Raw genomic sequence first — 18729 nt, 5'->3', positions numbered from 1 at the left:
CACACTACACACTATACACACTATACACACTACACATTCCTCACACTACACACTACACACACACACTACACACTACACACTATACACTACACACTACACTACTACACACTACACACACTACACACTATACACTACACACACACACTACACACTATACACTACACACTATACACTACACACACACTACACACTACACACTATACACTACACACTACACACACTACACACTATACACACACTACTCACTATACACACACTACACACACTACATACACTACACGCTACACACACACTACACACACACTACACACACACACTACACACTACACACACACTACACACTATACACACTACAAACACACTACACACTACACACTATACACTACACACACACTACACACACACTACACACACACTACACACTACACACTACACACTATACACTACACACTACACACTACACACACACACACACTACACACTACACACTACACACACACTACACACACACTACACACACACACTACACACACACTACACACACACTACACACTATACACACTACACACTACACACACACTACACACTATACACTACACACACACTACACACTATACACTACACACTATACACTACACACTACATACACTACACACACACTACACACTACACACACACTACACACTACACACTATACACTACACACACTACACACTATACACTACACACACTACACACTACACACACACTATACACTACACACACACTACACACACTTCACACACACTACACACTATACACACACTACACACTACACACTATACACACACTACACACACACACACACTACTACACACTACTACACACTACACACTATACACTACACACTACACACACACACACACTATACACACACTACACACACACTACACACACACACACACTACACACACACTACTACACACACACTATACACTACACACACTATACACACACACTACACACACACTACACACACTACTACACACTACATACACACTACACACACACTACACACTACTGCACACTACACACACTACACACACACTACACACACTACACACACACACACACACTTCACTCACTACACACACTACACACACATTACACACACACACTACACACACAGGAACACACACTACACACACACTACAGGAACACACACTACACACACACTACACAAACACTACACACACAGGAACACACACTACATAAACAGGAAAACACTACACACACACTACACACAGACTCAGAAAGAAACACACACACAGGATTTGCTCCTTGCCTTGCTATTTCTGTGTCTGACTCGGTCTCTCTGTCCAGGTGATAGACTTTGGTTCGTCATGTTTCCATCACCAGCGTGTCTACACGTACATCCAGTCCCGCTTCTACCGTGCCCCTGAGGTCATCCTGGGGTCACGCTACGGTCTCCCCATTGATATGTGGTCATTTGGCTGTATCCTGGCTGAGCTGCTGACAGGGTATCCCATGTTCCCAGGCGAGGACGAGGGGGACCAGCTGGCCTGTGTCATGGAGCTACTGGGCATGCCCCCTACCAAGCTGCTGGAGCAAGCCAAGAGGGCTAAGAACTTCATCTCCTCCAAGGGCCACCCGCGCTACTGCGGGGCTAACACCTTGCCCAGTGGGGCCACGGTGTTCACGGGCTCCCGCTCGCGCAGGGGGAAGCTCCGGGGTCCCCCTGCCAGTAAAGAGTGGAGCGCGGCCCTGAAGGGATGTGAAGATCTCACCTTTACAGACTTTATTAAGAGGTGTCTAGACTGGGACCCTTCCAGCAGACTGACCCCTAGTCAGGCCCTCAGACACCCCTGGCTCTACCGACGCCTGCCTAAGCCCCTGGCCCCCACCGCTGGGGAGAAGAAGGGAGCGACAGAACACCACTCTACCTCCTTCCCATCCATCCTGCCGGCTAAAGGAGGGAGCGGCACAGCGGCAAATCACAAACTGAGAGCCAACATGATGGGAGACTCAGCAGGGTCCGTACCCCTCCGCACCGTGCTGCCCAAACTGGTCTCATAGACAGGTGGAGAGCGGGACAGGGACAGGGTGAGGGACAGAACCAGGAGGTTTTAAATTAGTTGTTGTTCTTTTCTCTTTTGGTTTTCTGTGTTTTTAATTATTTTGGAACGTGTGGACACTCCAGGTGTTGATTTAGAATTGTATCTGATGAACGGCCGTTGGACAGACTATATAAAGGTGTTTACAGCAGGTTAACTGACTCAGTGATTACTACATAGACACCTTAGAGCAGCTCTGGCCCTGCTGCTCTCCTACCTCATCATTCATTACAGGTCTAGACCAGTCCCTGATGAGAGGAGAATCACCCACCTGGTGTCCCAGGTCTAAATTAGGCCTGGATGAGAGGGGAATCACCCACCTGGTGTCCCAGGTCTAAATTAGGCCCTGATTAGTGGGGAATCACCCACCTGGTGTCCCAGGTCTAAATTAGTCCCTGATTAGAGGGGAATCACCCACCTGGTGTCCCAGGTCTAAATTAGGCCCGGATGAGAGTGGAATCACCCACCTGGTGTCCCAGGTCTAAATTAGGCCCTGATTAGAGGGGAATCACCCACCTGGTGTCCCAGGTCTAAATTAGGCCCTGATTAGAGGGGAATCACCCACCTGGTGTCCCAGGTCTAAATTAGGCCCTGATTAGAGGGGAATCACCCACCTGGTGTCCCAGGTCTAAATTAGGCCCTGATTAGAGGGGAATCACCCACCTGGTGTCCCAGGTCTAAATTAGGCCCTGATTAGAGGGGAATCACCCACCTGGTGTCCCAGGTCTAAATTAGGCCCTGATTAGAGGGGAATCACCCACCTGGTGTCCCAGGTCTAAATTAGGCCCTGATTAGAGGGGAATCACCCACCTGGTGTCCCAGGTCTAAATCAGGCCCTGATTAGAGGGGAATCACCCACCTGGTGTCCCAGGTCTAAATTAGGCCCGGATGAGAGTGGAATCACCCACCTGGTGTCCCAGGTCTAAATTAGGCCCTGATTAGAGGGGAATCACCCACCTGGTGTCCCAGGTCTAAATTAGGCCCTGATTAGAGGGGAATCACCCACCTGGTGTCCCAGGTCTAAATTAGGCCCTGATTAGAGGGGAATCACCCACCTGGTGTCCCAGGTCTAAATTAGGCCCTGATTAGAGGGGAATCAACCACCTGGTGTCCCAGATCTAAATTAGGCCCTGATGAGGGGAATCACCCACCTGGTGTCCCGGGTCTAAACCAGTCCCTGATTAGAGGGGAATCACCCACCTGGTGTCCCAGGTCTAAATTAGGCCCTGATTAGAGGGGAATCACCCACCTGGTGTCCCAGGTCTAAATTAGGCCCTGATGAGAGGGGAATCACCCACCTGGTGTCCCAGGTCTAAATTAGGCCCTGATTAGAGGGGAATCAACCACCTGGTGTCCCAGATCTAAATTAGGCCCTGATGAGGGGAATCACCCACCTGGTGTCCCAGGTCTAAATTAGGCCCTGATTAGAGGGGAATCACCCACCTGGTGTCCCAGGTCTAAATTAGGCCCTGATTAGAGTGGAATCACCCACCTGGTGTCCCAGGTCTAAATTAGGCCCTGATGAGAGGGGAATCACCCACCTGGTGTCCCAGGTCTAGACCCTGATGAGAGGAGAATCACCCACCTGGTGTCCCAGGTCTAGACCCTGATGAGAGGGGAACAGTGGCGCTGACTTGGAGCTCCATGGTCCTAGAGGTCATAGCTGTTCTACATGTTATTCTATGGGTTTAATCAGCCAGGATCAGCTGTTTTCATCTCCAGTGTGTTTTGCTGTACAGCAGGTTTCTCAAACTCGGTCCCGGGGCCCCTCTTGGGTACACGTTTTGGTTGTTGTCCTAGCACGACACAGCTGACTCAAATAATCAAAGCTTGACGATGAGTTGGTTATTTGAATCGGCTATGTTGTGCTAGGACAACAACTAAAATATGTGTACACACACACACATATGTCTGCCCTTGTTTGTGCGGTGTAGTATATATATATATATATATATAGGGCTAAAGGAGATCTGTTGGATCATGTAGCAACAACCAGCTTATAAAAATCATTGAATCATGTTGATGAGACAGGTCCTTCTGAGGAGACACAGACCTCTCTGCTCCTACATGTTGATGAGACAGGAACCTCTCTGCTCCTACATGTTGATGAGACAGGAATCTCTCTGCACCTACATGTTGATGAGACAGGAACCTCTCTACTCCTACATGTTGATGAGACAGGAACCTCTCTGCTCCTACATGTTGATGAGACAGGAACCTCTCTGCTCCTACATGTTGATGAGACAGGAACCTCTCTGCTCCTACATGTTGATGAGACAGGAACCTCTCTGCTCCTACATGTTGATGAGACAGGAACCTCTCTACTCCTACATGTTGATGAGACAGGAACCTCTCTGCACCTACATGTTGATGAGACAGGAACCTCTCTGCTCCTACATGTTGATGAGACAGGAACCTCTCTACTCCTACATGTTGATGAGACAGGAACCTCTCTGCACCTACATGTTGATGAGACAGGAACCTCTCTGCTCCTACATGTTGATGAGACAGGAACCTCTCTGCTCCTACATGTTGATGAGACAGGAACCTCTCTGCTCCTACATGTTGATGAGACAGGAACCTCTCTACTCCTACATGTTGATGAGACAGGAACCTCTCTACTCCTACATGTTGATGAGACAGGAACCTCTCTGCTCCTACATGTTGATGAGACAGGAACCTCTCTGCTCCTACATGTTGATGAGACAGGTCCTTCTGAGGAGACACGGACCTCTCTGCTCCTACATGTTGATGAGACAGGAACCTCTCTGCTCCTACATGTTGATGAGACAGGAACCTCTCTACTCCTACATGTTGATGAGACAGGAACCTCTCTACTCCTACATGTTGATGAGACAGGAACCTCTCTGCTCCTACATGTTGATGAGACAGGAACCTCTCTTCTCCTACATGTTGATGAGACAGGAACCTCTCTGCTCCTACATGTTGATGAGACAGGAACCTCTCTACTCCTACATGTTGATGAGACAGGAACCTCTCTGCTCCTACATGTTGATGAGACAGGTCCTTCTGAGGAGACACGGACCTCTCTGCACCTGCACTCCTGCACAGAAAAATATCTTTCATCACGGACCACCTCGTTAGATCATTGAGCTGAGCCAGAGACTGGGCTATCTCTCTGCTAAATCACAATGTTTATTAAATCATTGTGTCCAGAGTTGTTTATCTCTCGTTATCGCTCCCTGTTGGTATGTGGTGGGGGGAGGAGAGGGAGAGTGCGGCTCTTTAACACTAATGTGGGTATATCTCTGTTGTTTACAGTAGCCTGGGGAGGGAAGGATGTTACATGTAGGAAGCAGCCTGGGGAGGGAGGGAGGTAACACTGAAAGGCGAGAGGAAAGAAGTAGCACATGCCACACCTCCCTGTCACTCAGTGGTCGCTATGGAGCCTGCCGTGGTTGCCATGGTGTTGTCGGGGAGGGGCAGTAGGAGAATTTAAAGGAGACAGAAGAGTGACATCATACTCTCTGTCAGCTCCAGGGCTTTATCATTGACGTGAAGCGTTCAGAACGTTGCAGATAGAAATAGATTAACTAGAGCTGGAACGACTCCCTGTTCTACATAACAGACCTGACCATGTTTGTTCTACACAATACATTTCTACATCCTGAGATGGTGGAGGCTGATTTAAAAGACATTCTCGCTCTCAAGGGGCTTTATTGGCACGGGAAACATGTTTACAAGTGAGAAATATTAAACAAAAGTGAGAAGGCAAAACATCAACAACAAAAAAACTATTTGAATTTAACAGTAAACATTGCACTCAAAAAGGTTTTTACAAAAATATCAACATTTCAAATAGTCCATGTTTGATTTTTCTTTTCCAATTCTTTGTGTTTCTGTGTGAAATATGTATCTGTAATGTGGTTATACATTTAGCATGAGGTCAGGAAGTGCAGCTCAGTCTCTCACTCTCAGGGCTCTGGCAGACAAAGATCACGGACACTGCTGATACTCTTAGACACACACATTGTGTAAATGGTGCTGTCACTACACACACAGACGACATGTATGCATCGGGTGCATGTTGTATGGACCAGGTCACAGAGGTTATAGTTCAGGGTTCAACCTCCTTTCTGTTTCTCCTTCACTCAACGACACTGTCAGGGTTTGTTTTTATTTTGACTTCCTTTTTTCTTCCTTTTTTTATAGAAATGTTTTTTTTTAATAGCTTTTTGTTACTCAAGACGAGAGGTTTTTAAAAGCATAAATTAAGGTGACGATGTGTTTATAGCGTTAAAGGTGGTGATGTGTGTGTATAGCGCTAACGGTGGTGATGTGTGTTGTAGGCTGTTTCAGCATGATGGAATCACATGAAACTGTTTCAACACTGAGATGAAGACCTACTGTTAACCGGTGAGCTGTAATAAAATATTAACTGAACCTTCATGTTCCTCACATTTCTGTCCTGTTGTGTCGGTGTACACTGCTACACACCACATTCCCTCTCCCCAGCAGTGTGTGTGTGTATGTATGTGGTATGGAATGGTGGGTTGGGTTGGGTGGGCAACTGACCCTCACAGCCCCTCCTTATAACGCAGCTGCTCTGCCCGTGTAGGCACTTACTCAGCTGTGTGCACCGTGAGATCCTGCTGAGTCTCTATATGGTCAGCAGGATAAAACTTATTACTGAGTTCAGAGCACGGACATGTCTTAACTACCAAGCGCCTTGTAGAACGTTAGTTAGTCTTAACTACCGAGCCCCTTGTAGAACGTTAGTCTTAACTACCGAGCCCCTTGTAGAACGTTACGGTGGTCAGAGGTAGGGCTGTTATGATGACTGTATTACTGCAACACCAGCGGTCACGAGTCATGAAGGCAGTCAAATTCCACGTGACTATTTAGTCACAGTAATTAGTCTTCTCCAAGCTCTGAAGCTGCTTATGGTCATTAGTAGCCTACCAAACTTGTTAACTGCCTGGTGTACTCAGCACTCTATTTGTCCCTCTAATCACTCTGACATCAATGCAAATGGAATAGAAAATCTAATCAAACACTTCATAAGACCCCTTGAGCTCATGTTGCGCAACATTTCTATAGGTTATGCAATTGTGTGAGAAAACAGAGTGATGGCCTCTACTAAAAAGAGGAGTATCCCATCAGCTTTCTATAGGCTAGGCCTACTAAATTTCTCAACCTTCTTAATATGAAGCACATTGCTTCTCTTTACAACAGGAGTATAGTCTACCTGGCTGGCATGAAAAGCGTCCTCCAGTTGATATTTAAGTGCATAGATGACATGTATTTTCCCCCTGTTTCGATACAGCTGTATGACAATGGTCTATTCTAACACACATTATTTAGTATATGTAAAGACAAGATTAAATCAAGAATAGCCTGTGGGTGACAATATTAGCTTGTGAACAATATTCCCTCTAAACTGAGCGTGTGCGGACACGGGTGCAGTAGCCCCAAGACTACAGCTCAGCTCCGAAATATCAGCCCACAGAGGTAAGCAGGAGACTGAACTTAACTCCACTTTCTAGAGCAATGGTCACCAACTGGTCGATCACGATCCACTGGTCCGTCTCCGAGGCATTCCTAGTCAATCACAATCCACTGGTCCGTCTCCGAGGCATTCCTAGTCGATCACGATCCACTGGTCCATCTCCAAATCAAATGTATTTATATAGCCCTTACATCAGCTGATATCTCAAAGTGCTGTACAGAAATCCAGCCTAAAACCCCAAATAGCAAGCAATGCAGGTGTAGAAGCACGGTGGCTAGGAAACTCCCTAGAAAGGCCAAAACCTAGGAAGAAACCTAAAGAGGAACCAGGCTATGAGGGGTGGCCAGTCTTCTTCTGGCTGTGCCGGGTGGAGATTATAACAGAACATGGCCAAGATGTTCAAATGTTCATAAATGACCAGCATGGTCAAATAATAATAATCACAGTAGTTGTCGAGGGTGCAGCAAGTCAGCACCTCAAGAGTAAATGTCAGTTGGCTTTTCATAGCCGATCATTAAGAGTATCTCTACCGCTCCTGCTGTCTCTAGAGAGTTGAAAACAGCAGGTCTGGGACAGGTAGCACATCCGGTGAACAGGTCAGGGTTCCATAGCCGCAGGCAGAACAGTTGAAACTGGAGCAGCAGCAGGGCCAGGTGGATTGGGGACAGCAAGGAGTCATGACAGGTAGTCCTGAGGCATGGTCCTAGGGCTCAGGTCCTCAGAGAGAGAAAGAAAGAAAGAGAGAATTAGAGAGCATACTTAAATTCACACAGGACACCGGATAAGACAGGAGAAGTACTCCAAATATAACAAACTGACCCCAGCCCTGTGACACATAAACTACTGCAGCATAAATACTGGAGGCTGAGACAGGAGGGGTCAGGAGACACTGTGGCCCCATTTGATGATACCCCCGGACAGGGCTAAACAGGAAGGATATAACCCCACCCACTTTCCCAAAGCACAGCCCCCACACCACTAGAGGGATATCTTCAACCACCAACTTACCATCCTGAGACAAGGCTGAGTAGAGCCCACAAAGATCTCTGCCACGGCACAACCCAAGGGAGGGCGCCAACCCAGACAGGAAGATCACATCAGTGACTCAACCCACTCAAGTGATGCACCCCTCCTAGGGACGGCATGAAAGAGCACCAGTAAGCCAGTGACTCAGCCCCTGTAATAGGGTTAGAGGCAGAGAATCCAAGTGGAGAGTGGGGAACCGGCCAGGCAGAGACAGCAAGGGCGGTTCGTTGCTCCAGAGCCTTTCCGTTCACCTTCACACTCCTGGGCCAGACTACACTCAATCATATGACCCACTGAAGAGATGAGTCTTCAGTAAAGACTTAAAGGTTGAGACCGAGTCTGCGTCTCTCACATGGGTAGGCAGACCATTCCATAAAAACTGAGCTCTATAGGAGAAAGCCTTTGCTTAGAAATTCTAGGGACAATTAGGAGGCCTGCGTCTTGTGACCGTAGCGTACGTGTAGGTATGTACGGCAGGACCAAATCAGAGAGATAGGTAGGAGCAAGCCCATGTAATGCTTTGTAGGTTAGCAGTAAACCCTTGAAATCACTAACTGAAGTTTATTTAGTGCTTTATCCGGGTAGCCGGAAAGTAGAGCATTGCAGTAGTCTAACCTAGAAGTAACAAAAGCACGGATACATTTTTTTGCATCATTTTTGGACAGAAAGTTTCTGATTTTTGCAATGTTACGTAGATGGAAAAAAGCTGTCCTTGAAACAGTCTTGATATGTTCGTCAAAAGTGAGATCAGGGTCCAGAGTAACGCCGAGGTCCTTCAGTTTTATTTGAGACGACTGTACAACTATCAAGATGAATTGTCAGATTCAACAGAAGATCTCTTTCTTTCTTGGGACATAAAACAAGCATCTGTTTTGTCCGAGTTTAAAAGTAGAAAGTTTACAGCCATCCACTTCCTTATGTCTGAAACACATGCTTCTAACGAGGACAATTTTGGGGCTTCACCATGTTTCATTGAAATGTACAGCTGTGTGTCGTCCGCATAGCAGTGAAAGTTAACATTATGTTTTCGAATAACATCCCCAAGAGGTAAAATATATATAGTGAAAACAATAGTGGTCCTAAAACGGAACCTTGAGGAACACCGAAATGTACAGTTGATTTGTTAGAGGACAAACCATTCACAGAGACAAACTGATATCTTTCTGACAGATAAGATCTAAACCAGGCCAGAACTTGTCCGTGTAGACCAATTTGGGTTTCCAATCTCTCCAAAAGAATGTGGTGATCGATGGAATCAAAAGCAGCACTAAGGTCTAGGAGCACGAGGACAGATGCAGAGCCTCGGTCCGATGCCATTAAAAGGTCATTTAACACCTTCACAAGTGCAGTCTCGGTGCTATGATGGGGTCTAAAACCAGACTGAAGCATTTCGTATACATTGTTTGTCTTCTGGAAGGCAGAGAGTAGCTGCGCAACAGCTTTTTCATTTTTTTTTTGAGAGGAATGGAAGATTCGATAAAGGCCGATTTCGTTTTTTAAATATTTTCTGGGTCAAGGTTTGGCTTTATTACTGCCACTTTTAGTGAGTTTGGTACACATCCGGTGGATAGAGAGACGTTTATTTTACCTTTATTTAACTTGGCAAGTCAGTTGAGAACAAATTCTTATTTTCAATGACGGCCTAGGAACAGTGGGTTAACTGCCTGTTCAGGGGCAGAACGACAGATTTGTACCTTGTCAGCTCAGGGGTTTGAACTTGCAACCTTCCGGTTGCTAGTGCAATGCTCTAACCACTAGGCTTCCCTGCCGCCCAGGGTAGCCTGCTCAACATAGGAGGGCCAAGTACAGGAAGCAGCTCTTTCAGTAGTTTAGTTGGAATAGGGTCCAGTATGCAGCTTGAAGGTTTAGAGGCCATTATTATTTTCATCATTGTGTCAAGAGATATAGTACTAAAACACTTGAGTGTCTCTCTTGATCCTAGGTCCTGGCAGAGTTGTGCAGACTCAGGACAACTGAGCTTTGGAGGAATACGCAGATTTAAAGAGGAGTCCGCCATTTGCTTTCTAATGATATTTTCCTCAAAGAAGTTAATGAATGTACCACTGCTTAAGTGAAAGCCATCCTCACTTGGGGAATGCTGCTTTTTAGTTAGCTTTGCGACGGTATCAAAAATACATTTCGGATTGTTCTTATTTTTCTCAATTAAGTTGGAAAAATAGGATGATCGAGCAGCAGTGAGGGCTCTTCGATACTGCACGGTACTGTCTTTCCAAGCTAATCGGAAGACTTCCAGTTTGGTGTGGTGCCATTTCCGTTCTAATTTTCTGGTAGCTTGCTTCAGAGCTCGGGTATTTTCTGTATACCAGGTAGCTAGTTTCTTATGATCTCCAAGGCATTCCTAGTCGATCGCCAAACATTTCTGTAAAAAAAACAACGATAAAGCCTTGTCTTGCTATTTTTCTTATTGTTGTTGTTGGCATGTTGGTGATTCAGCCATCCTGCGTGTCGGGTGGGCAACTGTTGCCATTTTGAACCATTCCATGTGACTGAAGTTACAAATTCTGCCTTCCTGGCAGGCCCAGAGAGCAAATCAAGTGTACTATAGGCCTACCGCTGGCCAATCGGATGGCTCAGATGACCGTGTCTGCAGTAACGTAGCAGGCATAAAAAAAAAAGTTACAGCAAACTTGATCCTGATTTCAAAACATTTAAAACCATGACTAGAGAGACTGTCAACGAATACAGCAAAGTGCTGTTGTTTTTTATGAGTGACTTCATGTTTAAGTTCTTACTCAGCTCTTTACGGCTTATAAAAGTGTTGAACGTTCTTCCTGTAGGAACGTGTATCATCAGGCTTGTGTTATTATTGATGGGTCTTTATTAATATTTCACTTGTTCATAAGAGTATCAACTACAATTTGTGGGGTGGCAGGGTAGCCTAGTGGTTAGAGCGTTGGACTAGTAACTGAGAGGTTGCAAGATCGACTCCCCGAGTTGACAAGGGAAAAAAATCTGTTTTTCGGCCCCTGAACAAGGCAGTTAACCCACTGTTCCTAGGTCGCCATTGTAAATAAGAATTTGTTCTTAACTGATTTGCCTAGTTAAATAAAGGTTAAAAAAAATAATAAATGAGTCTGAAATAAGGCGGTGCGACTCGAGTTTCGCAATCAGCTGGAAGACAGTGTACCTTTTTGGTCAGTGTCAGCGGAGGAAAGGGAGAGCAGAGGGATGTTGAGAGATGGAGCCTCAGTCTGCTGCTCTCTCCCTCTGCTGAGACGGACCCTCAGTCTGCTGCTCTCTCCCTCTGCTGAGACTGACCCTCAGTCTGCTGCTCTCTCCCTCTGCTGAGACTGACCATTTGATGCAGGCACCATCAGCCCAGTAAAATAAAAAGCAAATGATTTACATGTATGCTCAATCAGATGTGCTTCACAGAAATAAAACAATTATATTTGTTATCATATAGCCTACCTCAAATGACATTGATCTTCACTCAGAAAAGGTTCTAGAGTTCCCACTGTTCTAGAGTTTTCCCTGTTAACACTATCAACGTGTCCCTTTACTGTGGCAATTGTGATCGAATCAATGTGATATTCTTCACTTTCAATGCAACATACCAGAACAAAACAAACTATGCAAGAGATTTTGTTGTAGCCAGAACTCATCGGAGTAGGATTCTATTGCATTGACAGGCACTACTCAGCCCATACTTTACACAGACCAGTGTGGCATAAACCATCACAGCTGCAGTAGGCCTATATGCAAATAGACCATTGCCATATATGGATCTGTGCCATTTACTTTGAACTGGACTGTGTTTACAGCATGATCGGTCATGAGTGGATGCACTTGTTTTGAGATCAAGGCGAGAGGTGCGTGTAGTGTTGTGTGCACATTTTGTTAATATAGTTTGCTAGATAGTGAGTTATTAGCCCAGTTATTGATAATTTCTAGTTACAATGGGGGAGTGATTTTCTTCCCACAAGAGCACAAAACGTGTACATTTCTAGACATCTTTAAAAAGTGAGTCAGGTAAAGAGCTTTTGTTATGTCTTTAAAGGAGCAGTGCTGTATTTTGAGAAAGGTATTAACAAGCTAAGTAGCCAATAGGCTGAAGGTAGCATAATTTGACTGATTCTCTGTAATAATAATGCATTTTATGTTGTAATGTGTTTTTTTTTTACATCAAACAACACAACACCATGTTCAGTCACTTCCTTGGCCAAATACATTTAAACTCAATTCCTGACATTTAATCCTAGTAAAATGTCCCTGTCTTAGGTCGGTTAGGATCACCACTTTATTTTAAGAATGTGAAATGTCAGAATAATAGTCGAGAGAATGATTTATTGCAGCTTTTATTTCTTTCATCACATTCCCAGTGGGTCAGAAGTTTACATACACTCAATTACTATTTGGTAGCATTTCCTTTAAATTGTTTAACTTGGGTCAAATGTTTTGGGTAGCCTTCCACAAGCTTCTCACAGTAAATTGGGTGAATTGTGGCCCATTCCTCTTGACAGAGCTGGTGAAACTGAGTCAGGTTTGTAGGCCTCCTTGCTCGCACATGCTTTTTCAGTTCTGCCCGCAAATTTTCTATAGAATTGAGGTCGGGGCTTTGTGAAGGCCACTCCAATACCTTGACTTTGTTGTCCTTAAGCCATTTTGCCACAACTTTGGAAGTTTGCTTGGGGTCATTGTCCATTTGCGACCAAGCTTTAACTTCCTGACTGATGTCTTGAGATGTTGCTTCAATATATCCACGTAATTTTCCTCCCTCATGATGCCATCTATTTTGTGAAGTCCACCAGTCCCTCCTGCAGCAAAACAACATGATGCTGCCACCCCGTGCCTCACGGTTGGGATGGTGTTCTTCGGCTTGCAAGCCTCCCCCTTTTTCATCCAAACGTAACGATGGTCATTATGGCCAAACATTTATATTTTTGTTTCATCAGACTAGAGGACATTTCTCCAAAAAGTACAATCTTTGTCCACATGTGCAGTTGCAAACCGTAGTCTGGCTTTTTTATTGTGGTTTTGGAGCCGTGGCTTCTTCCTTGCTTAGTGACCTTTCAGGTCAATATAGGACTCGTTTTACTGTGGATACAGATAATTTTGTACCTGTTCCCTCCAGCATCTTTACAAGGTCCTTTGCTGTTGTTCTAGGATTGATTTGCACTTTTCGCAACAATGTACATTCATCTCTAAGAGACAGAACGCGTCTCCTTCCTGAGCGGTATGACTGCTGCGTGGTCCCATGGTGTTTATAATTGCATACTATTGTTTGTACAGATGAATGTGGTACCTTCAGGCGTTTGGAAATTGCTCCCAAGGATGAACCAGACTTGTGGAGGTCTACACTTTTTTCTGAGGTGAGGTCTTGGCTGATTTCTTTTGATTTTCTCATGATGTCAAGCAAAGAGGCATTGAGTTTGAAGGTAGGCCTTGAGATACATCCACAGGTATACCTCCAATTGACTCAAATGATGTCAATTAGCCTATCAGAAGCTTCTAAACCCATGACATAATTTTCTGGAATTTTCCAAGCTGTTTAAAGGTCACAGTCATGTTAGTGTCTGTAAACTTCTGACCCACTGGAAATGTGATACAATGATTTATAAGTGAAATAATCTGTCTGTTAACATTTGTTGGAAAAAATGACTTGTGTCATGCACAAAGTAGATGTCCTAACAGACTTGCCAAAACTGGAGTGCGTTGACAAGAAATTTGTGGAGGCCTTGAAAAACAAGTTTTAATGACTCCTACCTAAGTTTATGTAAACTTCTGACTGCAACTGTAGTAATAGCCTAATAGTTTATCAACATTTTAAGATAAATGTTATGATCTGTTGTGTCAGCCTCATGGCTTAATTAAAAAAAAATATATATATGCTAGTGGTTGTATTAATTAAATCGCATCCCACAACTGTCCCAGACTATGTCTGGAATATTTATTTCTCGCACAGAATAGAATAGGATGAATTTTGTACTATGGGGGATAGTAGATTGACATAGGCTAGTGCTTTTACTGTTCATTAGGCCTACTCATCTTGTTGGCTGACGAAAAGTAAACGTGGACAGTTCTTCCAATATCTTCAACATGTGCCTCAGATAAGGATGCACGCAGTTGCATCTCCGATGTGTCTGTCTTCACTTGTAGCCTGTGAGAAAGAGCCGATCACGTGACGGGCATTGGCTAATAAGAATTTAGATATCAGAGAGAGGCATGTGTGTGTTGTTATATTCATCCCAAGGGCACAACGGCTACTGGCCGCAAAAGGCATGGATTCTTTTAGGGGGCGTTACGGCCACAGAAAGGGGATGTCGCCGGGAAATTCGAGGCATTATCAACCGCTTGTCAAATTGTGAATGAGAGACTGATGAAGTGTGTGAATGAGTGACTGGTGTACAGCCTGCGCAAAAAAAAACAAAGCAGAGCTCATGCCTTTTCAAGCAACATTTTTCAAATCACCATTATTCTCGTCATGCAGCCTTACAATGTATTAATGAAAACATATATCCCAACGTTTGTAGAACAACTAAAGTTACATGAATTACTCCAAATTAAGCATCTAGGAGTACCTGTGTCTTTGTTAACCCTTCAGCACATAACAGCCGTGTGCACTCCCTCAAATTGGTTGGAGAACAACTTTCTATTTTATTCAGCTTTGTTCAATTGTATTCTCCATATTATAAAATAATATAAAATATTGCCACTGAATTCTAAGCAAATCTTGTCTGCTAAATGAGGTAGTGTCTGAATAGGTTTTGATGTTTTAATGTTATACAGCAGGCTTGGACCCAGCTAGTCAAGCAGTATGTTAAGTGGGGGAGTATCATAGATTTGAAGTACAGTTTTGCTACCTCTGTAGTCAAACAATTTCATATAAATCGGAAATTAGCTAGGTTTGTATTTGGTTATTTGAATGACCTTTTTCACTTGCTTTTTAAAAGAGAGGTTGCAATCGAGTATGATGCCATGGTACTTAAAATCAGATACCACCTGGAGCTTCTCCCCTGACACATAGACATCTGGCTCAGTAGCATCAGATACCACCTGGAGCTTCTCCCCTGACACATAGACATCTGGCTCAGAGGCATCAGATACCACCTGGAGCTTCTCCCCTGACACATAGACATCTGGTTCAGTAGCATCTGTTGCCCTCTTTGTGAAAAACATGCAGACAGTTTTTTTTCACAATGTGATTCAAACACGAGTCACTGAGACACTATGTAACCTGGACCATTACAGTAGTGAGTCACTGAGTAAATTTGTAACCTGGACCATTACAGTAGTGAGTCACTGAGACACTTTGTAACCTGGACCATTACAGTAGTGAGTCACTATGTAACCTGGACCATTACAGTAGTGAGTCACTATGTAACCTGGACCATTACAGTAGTGAGTCACTGAGACACTTTGTAACCTGGACCATTACAGTAGTGAGTCACTGAGTCACTATGTAACCTGGACCATTACAGTAGTGAGTCACTTAGCAACCTGGACCATTACAGTAGTAAGTCACTATGTAACCTGGACCATTACAGTAGTGAGTCACTATGTAACCTGGACCATTACAGCAGTGAGCCACTATGTAACCTGGACCATTACAGTAGTGAGTCACTATGTAACCTGGACCATTACAGTAGTGAGTCACTATGTAACCTGGACCATTACAGTAGTGAGTCACTATGTAACCTGGACCATTACAGTAGTGAGTCACTATGTAACCTGGATCATTATAGTAGTGAGTCACTGAGTCACTATGTAACCTGGACCATTACAGTAGTGAGTCACTTTGTAACCTGGACCATTACAGTAGTGAGTCACTATGTAACCTGGACCATTACAGCAGTGAGTCACTATGTAACCTTTACCATTACAGTAGTGAGTCACTGAGTCACTTTGTAACCTGGACCATTACAGTAGTGAGTCACTGAGTCACTTTGTAACCTGGACCATTACAGTAGTGAGTCACTATGTAACCTGGACCATTACAGCAGCGAGCCACTATGTAACCTGGACCATTACAGTAGTGAGTCACTTTGTAACCTGGACCATTACAGTAGTGAGTCACTATGTAACCTGGACCATTACAGTAGTGAGTCACTATGTAACCTGGACCATTACAGTAGTGAGTCACTATGTAACATGTACCATTACAGTAGTGAGTCACTATGTAACCTGGACCATTACAGTAGTGAGTCACTATGTAACCTGGACCATTACAGCAGTGAGCCACTATGTAACCTGGACCATTACAGTAGTGAGTCACTGAGTCACTATGTAACCTGGACCATTACAGTAGTGAGTCACTATGTAACCTGGACCATTACAGTAGTGAGTCACTATGTAACCTGGACCATTACAGTAGTGAGTCACTATGTAACCTGGACCATTACAGTAGTGAGTCACTATGTAACCTGGACCATTACAGTAGTGAGTCACTATGTAACCTGGACCATTACAGTAGTGAGTCACTATGTAACCTGGACCATTACAGTAGTGAGTCACAATGTAACCTGGACCATTACAGTAGTGAGTCACTATGTAACCTGGACCATTACAGTAGTGAGTCACTATGTAACCTGGACCATTACAGTAGTGAGTCACTATGTAACATGGACCATTACAGTAGTGAGTCACTATGTAACCTGGACCATTACAGTAGTGAGTCACTATGTAACCTGGACCATTACAGTAGTGAGCCACTATGTAACCTGGACCATTACAGTAGTGAGTCACTATGTAACCTGGACCATTACAGCAGTGAGCCACTATGTAACCTGGACCATTACAGTAGTGAGTCACTATGTAACCTGGACCATTACAGCAGTGAGCCACTATGTAACCTGGACCATTACAGTAGTGAGTCACTGAGTCACTATGTAACCTGGACCATTACAGTAGTGAGTCACTATGTAACCTGGACCATTACAGTAGTGAGCCACTATGTAACCTGGACCATTACAGCAGTGAGCCACTATGTAACCTGGACCATTACAGCAGTGAGCCACTATGTAACCTGGACCATTACAGCAGTGAGCCACTATGTAACCTGGACCATTACAGTAGTGAGTCACTATGTAACCTGGACCATTACAGTAGTGAGCCACTATGTAACCTGGACCATTACAGTAGTGAGTCACTATGTAACCTGGACCATTACAGTAGTGAGTCACAATGTAACCTGGACCATTACAGTAGTGAGTCACTGAGTCACTTTGTAACCTGGACCATTACAGTAGTGAGTTCTTGTGCAGCTTGTAGTTTGCTCTTTGCATGCACATATATCACTGTATCATCTGCATATATTTGAACATCAGACCCAGTACAGATAGAAGGCAGATCATTAATGTACAGGGTGAACAGGAGGGGCACCAGGCTGCTCGTTTATGGTGCACACCTGTCACCAGCGCTATGCGCATAACGACACTCACCTGGACTCCATCACCTCCTTGATCACCTTCCCTTTTATAGGTCTCTCCCTTTGGTTTCTTCCCCAGTCGTCATTGTTCCTGTTTCGTGTCGGTGCGGCTGTTTGTGTTTCTTGTTTTGTTTATTTATTTAAATGTAATCCACTCCCTGAACTTGCTTCCCGACTCGTACATCGTTATTCCCGGTACCATTTGAAAAAATGATAGGAAGCATATATGGAGATAGTTTAGTTCCTAAGATAAGCTCTCTCTTCTATCTCTCATGGAGATAGTTCAGTACCAAAGATAAGCTATCTTCTATCTCTCATGGAGATAGTTTAGTTCCAAAGATAAGCTCTCTCTTCTATCTCTCATGGAGATAGTTCAGTACCAAAGATAAGCTCTCTCTTCTATCTCTCATGGAGATAGTTCAGTACCAAAGATAAGCTCTCTCTTCTATCTCTCATGGAGATAGTTCAGTACCAAAGATAAGCTATCTTCTATCTCTCATGGAGATAGTTCAGTACCAAAGATAAGCTCTCTCTTCTATCTCTCATGGAGATAGTTCAGTACCAAAGATAAGCTCTCTCTTCTATCTCTCATGGAGATAGTTCAGTACCAAAGATAAGCTCTCTCTTCTATCTCTCATGGAGATAGTTCAGTACCAAAGATAAGCTCTCTCTTCTATCTCTCATGGAGATAGTTTAGTACCAAAGATAAGCTCTCTCTTCTATCTCTCATG

At 44.3% G+C, this 18729-nt stretch overlaps 2 protein-coding genes across 9 annotated transcripts in view; both read left to right on the top strand.

Moving 5' to 3' along the window:
- The window catches only part of dyrk3 (dual specificity tyrosine phosphorylation regulated kinase 3), a 32661-nt gene extending 30394 nt beyond the window's left edge, over positions 1–2267 (top strand). For all 3 annotated transcript variants that reach the window (XM_036984346.1, XM_036984344.1, XM_036984345.1), the window contains one exon: positions 1363–2267. In XM_036984346.1, coding sequence (XP_036840241.1) covers positions 1363–2076 — 714 coding nt within the window. In that variant the 3' untranslated portion in view covers positions 2077–2267. The remainder of the gene's footprint in view (positions 1–1362) is intronic.
- Positions 2268–4096: 1829 nt separating this feature from the next.
- Positions 4097–6518, top strand: LOC118965327. 6 transcript variants are annotated; one of them, XM_036984338.1, is made up of 2 exons: positions 4097–4775; positions 4809–6518. In XM_036984338.1, the coding sequence occupies exons 1-2, from the start codon at positions 4131–4133 to the stop codon at positions 5217–5219; spliced, it is 1056 nt and encodes a 351-aa protein (XP_036840233.1). In that variant the 5' UTR covers positions 4097–4130; the 3' UTR covers positions 5220–6518. The 6 variants fall into 6 exon arrangements, with proteins under 6 accessions (XP_036840233.1, XP_036840238.1, XP_036840234.1 ...); XM_036984343.1 differs by having other exon boundaries at positions 4097–4823; positions 4908–6518; XM_036984339.1 differs by having other exon boundaries at positions 4097–4823; positions 4875–6518.
- Positions 6519–18729: the final 12211 nt, after the last annotated feature.

Source organism: Oncorhynchus mykiss, chromosome 7 (genome assembly GCF_013265735.2).
Source record: "Oncorhynchus mykiss isolate Arlee chromosome 7, USDA_OmykA_1.1, whole genome shotgun sequence".
Classification (NCBI taxonomy): Eukaryota; Metazoa; Chordata; class Actinopteri; order Salmoniformes; family Salmonidae; genus Oncorhynchus; species Oncorhynchus mykiss.
Note: the sequence above shows the minus strand (reverse complement) of the source record. Positions and strands in the feature narration are given on the sequence as shown.